Source organism: Eublepharis macularius, chromosome 15 (assembly GCF_028583425.1).
Source record: "Eublepharis macularius isolate TG4126 chromosome 15, MPM_Emac_v1.0, whole genome shotgun sequence".
Taxonomy (NCBI): Eukaryota; Metazoa; Chordata; class Lepidosauria; order Squamata; family Eublepharidae; genus Eublepharis; species Eublepharis macularius.
Window position 1 is genome coordinate 29,992,735 of NC_072804.1, and position 16,229 is coordinate 30,008,963.

A 16,229-nucleotide genomic window follows, 5' to 3' on the forward strand; every position below is an offset into this window, starting at 1 on the left:
AGGGAAAAAAACGAAGTAAGTAAATAAATAAATGCACAGGCTGTGCATTGTGTGTGCTTTGACATCCTTGGTTGGAAAACGGGCCCACGCTCGTGAAAACATGATTTACATATGGAAGAAAATGAGATGATGACATGCAGAGGTGGTAGTACAGACCGTACCCAACCAAACTACAAATGGAGCATCCCATTTTGGAATGTTCCCCACAAGCAGAAATTAAGCACAACAAGCAAAGAGAGGGCAGAAGCTTTCTCCTTGCTGTGTTAGTTTTCCATTGGCAGGGAGTTTTTTTTATGTGAACTAGAACCCACCACCTGTAGCTCTGCAGTCCATCTGACCACCTTAATCTCCAGTATGTGTAAACCAGGCATCAGAGTAGGCTTTCTGATCCTTGGTGGGCAACCACAGCAGGCAGGGAAAACAGCCTCTTTCTGTTCAAAGATGTTCACAATATTCAGCAACTTACTTTAATGTCTCTGCCAGGAAAAAACTCTGTTGCATGTTGTCGTGACTTGGGTTTGTGGTATAAACATCCCGGATCCCAGAGAAACCGGCTTCTACTCGGCAATATCTCTCGAGTGCCTTGTCAGAGGGAAAGCAGAAGAGGGGGGGGGGGGAGTCAAATTTCTTCCGGTAACTCATTTAACTTAATCAGTGGCTTTTTAAAAAGCCAGAAAGATTTACAAGTTTGATCCAGTTTTATGGAGACAATATTCAGCGGAAGGCTTTGTTTTTTTTAAATGATTGCCCTAAACAACAGGCTGGCCTTGAGGGGCTGAGAGCAGGTGCTGGAGAGGCTCTGACAAATGGCACTTTATGTAACCCCCAGACGTGCAATAGTCTCAAACAGGGCTTTTTTTCTGGGAAAAGAAGTGGCGGAACTCAGTGGTGGAACTCAGGACTGCACAATGACATCACTTTGGGTAATCTGGAACAAGGGGGGAGTTTTTTAAAGTTTAAATCGCCCTTGACAAAAATGGTCACATGGCCAGTGGCCCTGCTCCCGATCTCCAGACCAGCGCCGGATCTAGGCGTGCGGGCGCCCGAGGCAAACCTCGCCTGGGTGCTCTGCGCGCGCTGTGTGTGCACGCGCTCCCAGCACTGCGTGATGACATCACTTTCATGACGTCTTCACGCAGGGGTGGGAGGCATGCCCACTTGCACGGCAAGCCAGCCGCTCCAGTGCCTAGTGAGCCGTGGAACTGGCGGTGGCGCAGGCATGCGCTGGGGCGGCTGGCTGGCTTACTGCGCACGCAGGACCTCCTAGCCCTGCACTCAGCCACTGTGTGGCAAGCCAGCTGCCCCAGCGCACACCCTTGCTGCCGCCAGCTCACCAGGTGCTGGGGTGGCTGGCTTGCCGTGCGGCTGGCTGAGCGCAGGGCTAGGAAGCCGTCCGCGCGGTTCGCATGCCCCACTGCCCTCGGCCGCCCCAGTGCACGGTGAGCCATGGAGCTGGTGGCAGCAAGGGCGTGTGCTGGGGCAGCCAGCTTGCCGTGCTGGTGGCTGAGCACAGGGCTGGGAGGTCCTGCGCGCGTGGCAAGCCAGCTGCCCCATCGGCGGGGCTGGCGAGGGTCTCCCAACCCTGGACTCAGCCTCCCGGGCAGCTGGCAGCCTCTTTGGCGGCGCCGGGGGCAGGCTACCCCTGCCCCCCCTCGATCTGGCCCTGCTCCAGACAGAGGGGAGTTTAAATTGCCCTCCACACTGCTCAGTGGTGCGGAGGGCAATCTAAACTCTCCTTTGTCTGGAGATCAGGGGGCGGGGCCACCAGCCATGTGACCATTTTTAAGAGGTGCCGGAACTCGGTTCCTCCATGTTCCTGCTGAAAAAAAGCCCTGGTCTTAAACAATGGCCACTGAGAAGACCTTCCTCAAAATATTTTACAGTTGTTGAGAGGCGGTCTGAATAAGATAACCTTCAACAGGTTCAATGGTAGCTTTCACGTAGCCCCATCATCAGAGGAGGCCCTACCAGGAATGCCAGGGTTACAACTGGGAACCCAGCAGAGCAGAATTTTTACACTGCAGAAGGTGAGCCTACTCAGGCTGCAGGCTGAAGTCTGTCTGAGCTCTGGAACAACACTGCCTGCCAGCCACTAGCTCCCTCGAGAAGGACTATAAAGGCTTCTGGATCAGGCTGGATTCAAAGAGGAGATCAAGTAACAGAATTTATTCTGCCCAGTTTTTCTTCCTCGGAGCTCACTTCATCAGATGCATGAACTGTACATCCCTGAGGGAGACACATGTACACTAAAAACTGCTAACCACAGACAAGCAGGAGCAGGCAGATGTTACAGAGAGAGATCAGCCTTGGACTTTTCCTGGGCAAGAAGTGCACTGGGGGGAAAGCCTAGAGGCACACAGCCTAGTACTCCATGCTGGTTGCTTAAATGAGAGGGTTTTCTGTTCTAACCTCAAGTAAGGGTTCCACCAAAGAAATGTAAAAATATTGCTAGAACTACTGTACTCTTCCCTGGGACTCATTGAGAATCCTGTGTTTTGAAGGACAGATGAACAAAAGCCCCACCCCCAGATATTTCTAGCGATCAGGTGTTGTGGACTATGTTTCTGCTTCCTAAATAACATGAGAGTTGCTTAACCATTTAAAATACAGTTACAGTGCAATCCTATGCAGAGTTATTCCAGTCTAAGCCCAGGGAAACTGACCGGATTAGACTGGGGTAACTCTGCACAGGACTGCACTGTCAGGGGAGTAACAGCCAAGTTTCAAGTTTTTCTAGCGTCTCGGGGTGAGCCATGCACCGACTTCCATGGAAGGGCTGTAGTTCAGTGAGAGAGCATCTGTTTTACATACAGAAGGTCCCAGGCGCAATCAATGGCATCTCCACTTGCAAGGATCAGGTGATGTGAAAGACCTCAACCTGAGACCCGGGTGGGCTGCGGCCAGTCAGAGTAAGCAGTACTGCTTTTGATAGGCCCACTGGTCACATTCAGTAAAAGGCAGCTTAATAAGTTCATTTCCAGGAATGACCCAAACAATTTCAATATCTCCTGTGTGTGAGCTAGTCCCAGGCATCTTTGCAAATGCGGGGGTACGTTCTCGGCTGTCCTGGGGCACAAAGTTCCCCCGTGTTCCCACATGGGAGAAATCCACACATTGGGCAGAATGCTGGCATACCATGGCTCCGTCGTCCCTTTGGACAGAGCTGCATTCATTTAACCATTACCGTTACGGCCCGCTTCTCAGATGACAACCATCCGCCAAAGCAGTCCAAGGCAATCGAGAGACCCAGGCCCCGACCCTCAGGCTTACGGACCTACAAACAGAGCTTAAGGACTTCGTGGAGTCGCTTCTGCGCTGGTGCAGAATCCCCCTGTGCCATTTGTTGCACAAAGATCACAATGGAGGACTGATCAAACCAGGCAGAGAAAGGAAGGGGAGGGGAGAGGAGTCAGCCTGATAATTACGGAACGAGTGCCACATAGATAGGCTGCATTCTTCCTGGGGGGGGGAGAGGGGAGGCCTTGGACTCGTGGCCAGGGGCAGAGAGCCAGTTGTTGCTCCTGCAGGCCCTTTGGAGGACGGGGACCTCCCCTTAGCGGCCGGGGACATGCCTTGGTGCTTGCAGGATGGAAGTTCCACCTGCTAGTACACAAGACGTTTCTGATCAGCAGATCTGGCCCTCTTGCCTTGCTTTCTGGCCTTGCTGGGTCTCTCTTACTCACTCCTTTCCCCTTCCATATTCTGAATCACGGAGGCCTTCGTTTGCCCCTCTCCTTTGGGAGGATCCACTCTGGCAATGCTGCCAGTCGTGGCACCCTGCCCCCCCCAATCCTTTTGGCAGGCACCGGGCCCCCTGCAAGGTTGCAACAGCAAACACTCATCCCATTCCTCACACAAGGGGAGGGGGAGGCTAATGGCGATTGTACCTGGACAACTTCCCATCCCCACTGCCTGTACTTGGGATCGTGCGTCAATCTCCACATGTACAGGTAACTTTCGACAACTTCAGGGCGCAGAATGTAATAGCGATCGCTGAGCCGGGTGGCCACGGCTTCGGTACCAGAATCAAAGCGAAATGCTTCTGGGCCCAGCTTGGAATCTAACAAAAAAAGACAAAAGGCATTCAGAAGAGTGATATATATGCGGGAAACTGAGAATTAGACATTTCCCCCCACCTGACGAATCTAAGCACAGCTGTAACTGTAAAACCCTAAACCTAGCAGCAAAGTTGGGGCTGATCCTCAGCCCCAGTCAAATGAGGAGAACAGGCAGTTTTTCTGGCATTCATATTTTCACGCGGGCTTCTCCAGGAACAGTTTCTTACTTCCACCGCACCTATTAGCAGCCTGTATCGTTTCAGGTCTGCCCCGAGGCATATGAGATTGGTGTCAAGCTCGAGCCAAAAGCATCAGGGCAGAACGTTCCTTCAGCCAGCGCAGAATGAGAAGGAGCCACCTTGATCCAACAGCCCTCGGGAGTGGCAACAGCCTAGAGCGACTTTCGACCTTCAGTGTTGGAAAAAGGACAACCCGAACCTCTCCGGTGCCTGTCAGTTTTCTTTGCACACGTGTTCCGAGAGCCTGCCTTCCATCTGCTTAGCTGCTTCCGTCTTATCCCACAGGAAAAGACCCGGAGGGTTAAGTGCTCAGGGAACTGCTGAATATTTCATTACCTCCAAAGCAGTTAACTTCAGAGAGAGGAGGCCTGGGAAACATCCCGCCAGGACCAGTCAAGCCAGCCAGCGCATCGCCTTCTCTACCTGGCACAGTGGGAGTTGGGGACAGCAGCAGGCAATCAATGACAGGGATGTTAACTGAGGCAGCTCTGCTTTTGCCATGGAGATTGTGACTGCTGCGTGCACTCTGGAATTATGCCCATGTCTCCTTGCAGCAAGCGTGAATGACAGGTACCTCCTTTATACACTGATGTCCGAGCTTCTGAGAACCCTGGTCCAACCAGGATCCCCACATTTGTGTACATGCAGGTTTAACATCACACCTCTGTCCTTTCACATGTTACATGCCGGTTGTAGGAAATACTGGTGTAAAACCAACATATACAAGGCATCTATATTTGCCACTGGGGTGGGTCTTGCTGCCTAGGGCTGTTCTTTGGTTCTAATGCACACGTGCGCACACATGCACACACAATCCAGGGCAGTCCCAAATTTGTCCCAAGAAAAACTGGATTCCTCTTCAAACCGAATTTGTGAAAACAGATGCTAAATCCATGCAAAGCTGGTTTGACTATACAGAAAAAACAGGCAGCTACCTGCGGCAGCAATTCAGGGGGTACCTGCCACGACATCACCTCCAGGTCCAAGTTCTCAATACTGCTGTTTTCATGGGTAGCTCCATCTACAAACTGCTCTCTATTGTAGGGGGTCCTGAGCATGCAGTCTGCTCCTATAGCTAAAAAGCCGGTCCCATGCACCAGTTGCAAAAAGGACCACATGCCTTTAAATAGAGTTTCCCTGGCAAAACACACAGAAATGGGAGCCCGGTCCTTGCCCTGATTGCTTCTTTTATGTATGTATATTAAGAAAAATGGGCAGCTCTACCAGTGGTTTTAAGAAGCCAGGAACAACGTTGGTACGCCTTGTGAATCTGGTCATGGAAAGGTGAGATGTAAATAGCAGGGGCCACTTAGCTCAGACCCAGTCTGCAGAACCACCACCAACAGGCATCGGATCACCCATTCCCTTCTGGTTGCCAGGCCAGGAGAAGGCAACTGGTGAAGTAGCACTGGGTACAGTAGCTTGCCGAGGGGCCTTTGGCACTGGTGGGTCTGCTGGGGCTGGGCTCTGCTCGTTCCTGGCAGGAAGCCAACCACCAGGAATTTCCCCAGAATGTTAAACGGCCACTCTGCCCCACCTCTATCATCACTGGAAGTTGGGAGTGTAAAGTTTCTGTGATCTGGGCTCAGGGTGGAGTAGTGGTTACAGTGCCAGCCTCGGATCTGGGAGACCTGGGTTCAGATCCCCACACTGCCATGGAAGCGGACTGTGTCACGTTGGGCCAGTCACACATTCTCAGCCAGACCTGTCTCACAGGGTTACTGTGAGGATAAAATCAAGGAGAGGAGAATTATGTAATTTGCTTGCACTCGCCCCTGAAGGGTGGATATAAATCGAATGTTGTTGTTGTTGTTGTTCAAAAATGCCTCTAAAATAATAAGAGGAACAGAAAGGAGGGGTATGAATGAAGTAAACAAAATGGGAAAGCTGAATTCTCAACTGAAATTGGCCAGAGGCCTTCTTAAACCCAACGCCTTCTAGGCAAAACAGTATCCTTCTATGATTTATGTTAGAGTAATTTTCCTTTACAACACAAGTCTTTTCCAATTTGATTTCTATGAAACCACACAGCTCAAAATCACTGCCTTTACAAGTACGTGATGGTTAAGTTCCCATACGATTCTGCATAACTGTCCTACCCTTCTCTTCCAGGATAGTTTCCCACCCTGCTCTCCTTTTCTTTTTATCTTCTTTGCTCTATGCTAGAAATAAACACTCTATTTTCAATTGCCCAAAGGCCTTAACAAACAGAACCCTATAAAGGATTTGCATTATACATAAAAATGGCAGCCATGCAAAACGGAAAGAAAGCTCAACTGTAACTTTTAATAAAGCGCCGATAGAAAAACTGTTGACCACCACTCACATCCAGTCTATAGTCCACAGCACAACTGCCCAAAACAATCCTGATGCCATCCAGGGAAACCTATAAAGCAAAGCCTGCTGCTGTTCTGGCAATATCCTTCTTTAGATTTGCCAGTTTGGAAAGATTTGGCTCCAGGAATAAATGGAGAAAGCAACAAGTTTCATCACAGCTTGAGCATCTCTACAATTTCCGTGTCTTCCCTGGCAGACATAAGCAAAACTGAGTGGCCAAATAAATTTGGTTTGGTATAGTGGTTAGGAGCAATGGGATCAGGGCCGGCGCCACTGTTGAGGCCGTGAGGCGGGGGCTGCGGAGCCAGAGGGGGTGCTGGAGGGAGCCCCGGGGGCGGAGGTGCGCGTTTCGTGCCGCTGCCGGCCAGCCCCGTACCGCCACCGCAGCCGCCGCCTGCCCCCAGGCAGGCGCAGCAGACACACAGCAGAACAACAGGTGGCCGGGGCAGCACGCAGCGCGTGGGCGGCCTCCTCGCTCCGCCCCAGCCACCTGCTGGCGGAACTGCATGATGACATCATCACGAGATGATGTCATCACGCAGTCTGGGGCCGCGAGGCTCACCTCCAGCGCTAGAAACCTTGGCGCCAGGGCTGAATGGGACTCTAATCTAGAGAGCCGGATTTGATTCCCCACTCCTCCACTTGAAGCCAGCTGGGTGGCCTTGGGTCAGTCACAGCTCTCTGGAGCTCTCTCAGCCCCACTTACCTCACAGGGTGATTGTTGTTGTGGGGGTAATAATAACATACTTTGTAAACTGCTCTGAGTGGGTGTTAAGTTGTCCTGAAGGGTGGTATATAAATCGAATGTTATTATTATTATTGTTGTTGTTCAAAAATGCCTATAAAATAATAAGAGGAACAGAAGTTCCTTGGGGCAGGAAACCCCCTTTCTTACTTATTTATTCTATGTAGCAGATAGACGGTGTCACACAAATTCATCTGGGTAAGGCAGATTTGCACAGATCCTTGTTTGAGAATGGATTCCGCATTTACCTGAACGCGCGTAAGACTCATGACAGGTGTGTGTTATTTCTGCAGCCAGATCCATGTAGTGCTGCTTCTGCTCTTCTGCCGCATGTTGCCCTCCGAGGGCTATCATGCCCCCGGAGAAGCAAGCCAAATGGCCCATCTTGTGGTCCAAGATACCACCTCGCCACTCGGCAATATAGGTCAGTCCACCGGCAGACTTCTTTACCAGGTGTTTTTCTATGGCCTATAAGGAAGAAGAAAAACATGCCGGATTTTTCAAAGGAAACAGGTGCTGAAACACAGACTCCTGCCTCGGCAGCAATATTCCGTTTCATGCAGGTACACACATACTGGTCAGCTTTCTGCAAACTTATTCTGGACAACTGGCAACATAAAATAAAAAGCAAAGAACAAAAACAAAACCCACACTTTTGATGTTTATAGCACGTTAAGACTTTTCCAGTCCATTTAACCCTCATTATCATTAGTTGCCTCAAGAGGCAAATCATTATAATCCCATTTGACACAGAGGATAGGAAGTGTGAACAAAGGCAAACCCTCAGGTTTAAATGCAGACGCAGCAGGCGGGTTCTTTGCTGAGCAACTGTGCGTGACAGGCATACGGCCACCAAACTGAATGCTGGATCAGCTGGCAGCCTTCCCTTCCCTTCCCCCACCAAGCATCAGGTAGGCCGCATGACTTTATTCTTATTTGTCAAAGTGCATGCGTATGGACAGCCTTAGATTTTCTGCGCGTGATGGCACAAGCGCTAGCCAATAGATTCCTTCCACAGCAGGCTTTTCCTCCAGTTCAAACTCAACCACGGTGAAAATTTTCAGAACCGGGTTTGTTTTTCCAGAGGTCACCCTGGAACAGAAGAAAAGGGATGTTGCTTGGCAACAAGGGCCCCCACTGTGATCTATGACTGTTTTTATTTATATTGTAAGCCGCCTTGAGTTCCTGCATGATAGAAAGGCAGCTAACAAATGCTTTAAATAAATAAATAAAGGGCCCCAGCAAACTGGCCTCTCACTAGAGTAAAAAAAAAATCACCACTGATTTCATATTAAGGCTGAAAGATAAGTGACTACCCTGAGGCTGCCCAGGGACATCCCGGCTAAGGTAAGAGGTTGAAGCCAAGCCTAGGAGTGGTCAAAGTGTCATGCAATACCATTGCTTGTAGCTTCTCGTTCAGAAAAACAGCAGAAAAAGCTACAAAGAAAGATGCCCTTTCTTACCTCTAGTGCATGATCGTACATGTTTTTTGCTTCAGTATCCTTCTTGTCTGACATCAGCCATGATTTGATCAGGTATTCATAAAAACTGTCACCAAGGCCACCAATGGAAACGTGGTCTGCAGTGGGAGGAAGAATAAAGCATAGCTTTGTGACTTTTGCGGCTGAAGAGAGGATTAAGCCAGGGGTCCTTTCAAGTTACTAAAGCTTAGAACATGCAAGGTAGTGGTTACCCCCTCTCTGCTGAATTCCTTGTCAAGTTACCTTTCCTCCAGCCTTCAGGAAGCTGAGAGAATTGTTTGTGTTGTGCAAAGCTTCTACAGGGGATGGTCAGATGTGCTACCAGGTATACTGTGCAGTTTCCTAAGTTTATGCAAACTGCACTGCCATTTGAATAATTTTTAAAATGCCGCTGCTACAATTTAAACAGTTATGATTTAATTATAGTGAATAATTTACTGTCAGTAATTTTGTTTTTACCATGAGCCCCCTTGAGTGCTCAAAGGGACTGAAAGGAAACACAGACTCATTTAAATGAATAAATAACGAATATCTACATGCTTTGTGGTTGATTCATAGTCTTAACTGCACATTTAAGTTCCATTGTTTTTTGCTAATTTATATCAAAGCCCTTTCACAGTCCTTCTGTGATGAAGGAAGGGGTAGAAATTAAGTAGAATGCTTACAAAAATAATCAGAATTCTGCTTTAAGGTAACCTAAATTCTGCAACAACAAAAGCTGGATTCTTTGACATAGTATAAATTAAGTATGCAAAATTTGCATAAAATTAACTTTTCATCTGCTAGTTATGGGTATGGCCTGAAGCACTACTGAAAATTTTAGCCTGCAACTCCTCTGGCTTTTGAAACTTCACTGGGCATGACCTATACACTTTTAATCACCATCACAACTTTGAGGGTTAGAAACTTGATTTTTTTAAAAAAACAACCACATACACTCCATTACCACATTCTGTAGTTTTTCTGTGCTTCACCCAAATAGAAGCACAGCAATAGCCCTATTACTATATTTCTGTATCAGCCATTCCCTTTTCCTTCCAGTAGAAAAACGGTACGTAGATAATGGAGGAAGTAGCCCTGGATGTAAAGTGTCATTGCAGAAAAACCAGGCTACTTGATGGGGTTGCAAGTTCAAAACTCCTGGCAGCTGGTGAGGCCAGCTAAATGTTGCTTGCCGGGAGTGATTCACTCAAGTCCTGCAGAGGTTTACACAGACTTAGTAGATGGTTGGGGTGGGCCAAAAAGAGCCACAATGCCTGGTATGGAATGTGCTTGGAAAACTGCACGAACCGCAGAGTCTTTCCAAGGCTACCTGCTCAAACTAGACAGCTCTGCAACCAGCTACGCAAAGCACTACGGGAAACAGACATGCCTGACAGCAGCAGATTTCTGCCTGGGGGGAATTTACCTGAAAAAGTGTAGGACAGATTTATAACTTTAAAGTGCACTGGGGATTTTTTTTTTAAATTAAGCACAGATTCTTCAGGGCAACAAAGGATGTGCAAATCATCTTTCTAAGAGAAGGAGAACAAGTTTATTTAGACCTAGATGTGAGTACCAAGCACCTAAGCATGCCTTCCATTTGAAAAGGAGGTTAAGAGATTAAGACTCCAAGGGGCAGCAAGATGCCCCCCCCCAAATATTTCCTGATTCCCACTCTGCTTTCCCAGCATTCAATTGCAGTATATTCAAATGCTATAGCTTGTTATTTATAAAGTCCCTGGTCCCCTAGAGAAGGTTCTTTGCCACCTCTTCGTTCAGGAGTGGATTCGTGGGCGAAAACGGCCTTGGAGCAAGCCAAGCTGATCAGCCCCCCCCCCCCCCAGTAGGAGACAACTGGTGAGCGTGAGCGGATGCCAATTACAGTTGCCCATCATCTGAGCCAAATGGCCCTCGTGACACTGGCAGAGGCGACTCAGCTTGGCACTGCTCAGTCCTGGCCACTGGTGGCCCTTCTAGGGAAGCAGCCCACCGGGAAATTTTCCTGTAAATTAAATGACCAGCCTACCCTCGCCTTCCCTCCCCTCTTCTGAAAGTAATTTTTGTTATTGTAAAGTTGCCTCTGTAGGGTACAGTGAAGCTTTTGGAGTTGCTGGCTTCTCTGTTTCTTATATGGCATGAGGTTTATCCAAAATACTGAAATCCAGCCCTGAGAGCACCCCTTCTCCCCCTAATGCATTTCCACTGGCCTCAAAATGCAGTCAACCCTAACAACAAGCCGCCCTGCAGCGAAGCAAACAACTCCGTAGTCAGTTTGGAGGGGAAGAGGGCATTTCTTAAGCACAGGCTGTACGTGGAATTTAAAAAAGAGGAGCTGGTGTGGTTCTAAATCAGGGCTCCTCTACGAACCCGCTATGCAAGAGCACCAGAACTAGATTCCATCTGCACTCACACAGTTCCCAGCTCTGCTTCCTGAACCTTCTCTGCCAAGAAATATTTCAGTTCCAACAGGACATTTTGATGGCCTCTGTTCCCTGCTGAAACAGCACTCTCTCCATATTACAGTCTGGCTGCTTTGACTTGGCGGCTTTTGCACTTTTTAAAAAGAACGGCAAAATGTTGCCGGGGAGTTCTCTGTGCTGAAATGAACAGAACTCTATGCAATGGGGTGCCCAAATGCGGTGCCTTAAAATGCAGAATTCTGAGAGCTGCAAGAATTATAAACAACTTTACACATAGTTCCTTCCTTTGCAGAACTTATTCCACTTTTGGTTGTTGTGGTGAAGGGCAAGGATTTACTCAAGGTACTAAAACCCCACCCTCCTTGGCTGCTAGAAATCTGCTTCCACCCTCCTCCGTCTTTTGAGTTTCATCAGACAGTTTTTGCATTTATAAAGGCAATTCTTCTCTTGTGTATTGTATTGTGCGGATGTTTGCCTGGTTTGTTTTATGGCTAGCTGTTTATTATGCCTGTACTTAGCAATAAAGTAATGGCTGGCTACTTGCTCCCTCGCCAACCCCAAATGAAAGCTGATGCTGAATTCTGTGGTTTTTATGAAACTGCATAGGATGCTCACTGCCCTGCATATATTCAATCAAGCCACTGGTTCATCTAGCACAGAACTACCTACTTTGACTAGTGCTCTCTGGGGTGCTAACCCCTTCTGTCTCGGGACACAAACTTCAAGTTGCATATAATTTACAGGAAGCAGCATTTGGGGGATGGAGGGGCAATGGGTTAATGGTACAGCATCTGCTTTCTTTGTAGAAGTTCTCAGGTTTAATTCTTGGCATTGAGAGCCAGTTTGGTGTAGTGGTTAAGAGCGCAGGAATCTAATCTGGAGAACTGGGTTTGATTCTTCATTCCTCCACTTGAAGCCAGCTGGGCGACCTTGGGTCAATCACAGCTCTCTCAGAGCTCTCTCAGCCCCACCCCCACCTCACAGGGTGTTTTGTTGTGAGGATAATAATGACATACTTTGTAAACCGCTCTGAGTGGGTGTTAAGTCATCCTGAAGGGTGGTATATAAATCACATGTTGTTGTTGTTATTAAAAGGATCTGGAACAAGGTAAAGTGGAAGACTCTCTATCTGAGACCCTGGAGAGTTTGTTCTTGCTCGAGAACAAACTAATGGTGCATTAAAATGATACACTTGATGCAAGTTGAAATGGAATGGGAGGAAAGCAGAAATCCCTCCAGTCCCTTCTCTCCTCTTGCAGTGCTCCGAGACTCACTGAGCAACTAAGTGCTTTTTAAAGGGAAATCCCAGAGAGTCTGTGCAACTGTGAAATGGCCTGGGGGATCCCAGATCCAGATTGCATCACATGCATCGTTTGCATGGATCCCAAGATCATAAGCTCTTGGGGCAAGTCCACAAATTGCCAGCTCCTTAACACTGTAAAACAGAAGGGAATGTCTCTGCATAGTAAGTTTTATTACTACATATCCCTACATTGAAACTGAACGCTTCTCTCTTCACTCAGGCCTTCTTTCCACCTTGATCATTTCCTCTTTCCCCTTACTCTTTCTATCATTTTTACACCAATGATAATAAACACCTGAATGAATAATATAAAGCTTACTGGTTATCTCGCATTGGCTTGTTAGGTTCCTAAGGCACTTGCTAAACTTCCTACCAAAATTCTTAGGCCCAACCAAATGCAAAGCTAGAAGTTATATGAGTAAGTTCTCTTTCCATCCGAAAAGCAAGCATGTGGGATCCCAACTTGGACTGGGACCATGTTATGTAACCATTTTCCTGATCTGATGCAGCCCCATGGAACTTCTTTTGGCCCTGTCTGCATAAACATCCAGCACCTGATGAGAGACAGATGAAATAATCACTCCACTTTTGGCTAAGGCACCAGGCCGTTGTTATTCTTGTTGGGGAAACTGTACATACTGTTGGGGAAATATGTTTCAGTACATACTAGTCAAAGAGTGGCATCCCTCCCTTAAACGTAGTCAATGAGACGAGATCCTGGATGGTGAAAGAATTCCATTAACAAAATGTGTACAAATACTTTAACCTGTGTTACAGTATTTGTAGGTGTGTTTATTTTATTTGTAGGTGTGTTTATTTTATTCCATTTATACCTGCCTTTCTCCCCAGTAGTGACCCAATGTTCTCCCCTCTTCCGTTTGACCCTCACAACAATCCTGTGAAGTAGGTTAGGCGGAGATTATGTGACTGGCCCACCCTGACATGGGTAGCCCAGGTGAGCCAGATCTCGTCAGATCTCAGAAGCTAAGCAGGGTCGGCCTTGGTTAGTAATTGGATTGGAGACCTCCAACGAAGACCAAGACTGCAGAGGCAGGCAATGGCAAACCACCTCTGTTTGTTTCTTGCTATGAAAACCCCACCTGGGGTCACCACAAGTCAGCTATGACTTGAGGGCGCTCTCTACCACCACATGTGACTGGCCCAGGGTCATCCAGCAAGATTCCATGGCATAGTGGGGGTTTGAACCTGGGTCTCCCAGACCCTAGCCTGACATTCTGACCACTACACCACACCGTCTTTCTGTTGATCGTACAAGAAAGCTAACTAGCTCCTGATGAGAACCAGCACGTATGCCCCAAGAGGGCATTGAGCGGTTTCAGGTGAGCAGGAAGGAAAGCTTCACCACCATCACCCCCGCCCCAATGCCACAGTTCTGATCCAGATTTGAGACCAACATGCTTTCTAAAAGAAGCTTCAAACAGTGGGAGAGCTCATGGACAGAACGCCCAGCTTTATGTGGGGCACGCTGGTCTCCCCAGTGAGAGAACAGAAAGGAGTCCCTGGGAACTATTTAGATAAAACCTCATCCAGGAATTGGAAGTGCCATGGGGAAAAAATTGGGTCAGGAGCTTCCAGAGCTAAAAACAGGAAAGTTCCCCATGGGATGAGCCACCAGAAGATTACCTAAGGCTGCATTCCCATAACAAGGATTCTTCGATCTGCATTCCTTGCCACTGTGAATGCAGATTCATTCACACTGGCAACGGAGCATCCGCGTGGGAGTTTTCTGTGCCATCTTCTTTCCTCAGCCGCCGTTTTCCACGCGTTTTCCCCATTGCACCACCAGGGGGAGTTTCTGCTGGAGTGGGGGTGATTGGTAATTGCAATAGCGTTATAGCAATTACCAACTTTTTGAAAAAGCAGACAAAAAGTTCTCTCTGGTGGTGGTGTAGGGAAAAGGGCAACTGCGGGAGACTGATGGAAGGAAAATTATGTCAATGCAGGTGGGAGCTTTGAAAATGCGTGGCTCCCTGCCCCAGATGTACAGCCACACGCACGTACTGCGATCTTCCCAAAGAGATTGCAGGAAAGCAGGTTTGGGAAAGAGTTCAGGGAAAGAGTCAGGGAAAGGAACAGTTGGAGTGATGTGCTGATGCTCTGTCCCTCCCTTTGGACACCAAGGTGCAGAAAAATCTGTGTAAAAGCTTTATCGATAATATAAATGAATGTGTGTACTCAGCAAGGATGCTGATTGGCTTCCCTTCAGCTGGAAAGTCTATAGATGCTTAAGGGTCAGGCTGGAGCTTTACTAGAGTAATGACAGTATCGGTAGTATGACATGCCTGGCTCTCACTCTCTGGCTGACCTCCGGGGCAGGCAATCACTTCATACACAAAAAGCGAGCAGTCCCCTGATGATACAAATGGTTGCATGATTTGTGGATACAGGGGCTTAAGGCAACCTCTTTATATATCCAGGATTTTAAAGAGACAGTTGACAGGGAATGGAACTCTAGGTGTGGGAGAGGACTCTTTTCCCGTCTGCATGACAGAATTACTTCTGTGTAATGAGCTCCCCTGATCAGCATCTCTGAGGGTTTTAATCTGTCCGTTAATGCTTTCCTGGGCTTGATGGGCTTGATGCTCTCGCATGCGTGAGAGCAGCAGCAGGAAGTCTGTAAGTGTTTCTCCAGCTTGGCTTGAGGGATTTAATAGTTTCATTTAGGTTTATTTATATACAGCCTTTCAACCAGCAGTCCCCGAGGTGGCGATACTCACGCTGCACCCAGTTCCCAGTTACTGGGCTGAGGAAGTTGGGATAGAGCCCCTGCGGTTTCTCGATTCTGTTCAGGACTTTGCGGATGTTCATCACCTACAGGGCCAGAGAGAAAGGGAGGGCACGCATAAGCCCCATTCTAGTTTTCCATTCAGAAAGGCAATTAAAAAAAATTAATACCCCACCAAACATTTAAGGGGGAGAAGATGCCTGGTTGTGCTGGGGTCTATCAGTTCCACAGATACCCTGGGCATTTGTTGGGGCAATTAAAACAAAGCATAAAAGCAGCAGTTAAAAGAGGTGAACAAAGCATCAGGAAAACCACATAAGTGATAAAACCAGAAGATAAAAGTAGAGGGCAAATTTTTTTAAAAACCTCCACAACTCAATAAATTCACCCAACAGAATGCTTGGGTGAATAAAAGATACCTTCTCCGGGTGTCCAGAAGTTAGCAAGTCAGGCACTAGGCAAACTGTCATGGGGAAGATAATCCACAACTGAGGTGTCACCACAGAAAAGGCCCTGTCTCTAGATGCCACCCCCCCTTAACTATGTGGGTACATGATACATAAAAAAGCAAAACTCCTGCCTACATGCTGATGTTTGTTTCAATCAGTTAAGGGCCTGTGATGCTGATATTAACTGATGGGCAGGATCCTAATCAAATTATCTGCAAGAGAGGTGGAGGAGAAGTCACTTGGCAGTAGACCAGGAATTAAGGGAGAAGGACAGAGGAAAGAAACAATGACGAGTTTACTGGGACTGAGAGGAGTGACCTGGGGGAATAAGAAAGACTGTAGAGTAGGGATTTGAGGACTTCATGTAGAAGGGAAGCAGAAATGGAGGTTACCTGGAGAGAGCCTGAGGGACAGAGCTAAAAACTGGGGTCAAAGGGCAAAAGTAGCTATGTAGAACACTAATGCATTT

The 16,229-nt window shown here is 47.9% G+C and overlaps 1 protein-coding gene across 1 annotated transcript in view; it reads right to left on the reverse strand.

Annotated features, from left to right (window-relative positions):
• MAN1C1 (mannosidase alpha class 1C member 1) overlaps positions 1-16,229 on the reverse strand; it is a 166,172-nt gene that overhangs the window by 2,669 nt on the left and 147,274 nt on the right. The window contains exons 7-11 of the mRNA XM_054999000.1: positions 15,304-15,397; positions 8,843-8,958; positions 7,628-7,847; positions 3,888-4,060; positions 467-582 (exon numbers count right to left, since the gene is read on the reverse strand). Of these exons, the coding sequence (XP_054854975.1) occupies positions 467-582; positions 3,888-4,060; positions 7,628-7,847; positions 8,843-8,958; positions 15,304-15,397 (719 nt within the window). The remainder of the gene's footprint in view (positions 1-466; positions 583-3,887; positions 4,061-7,627; positions 7,848-8,842; positions 8,959-15,303; positions 15,398-16,229) is intronic.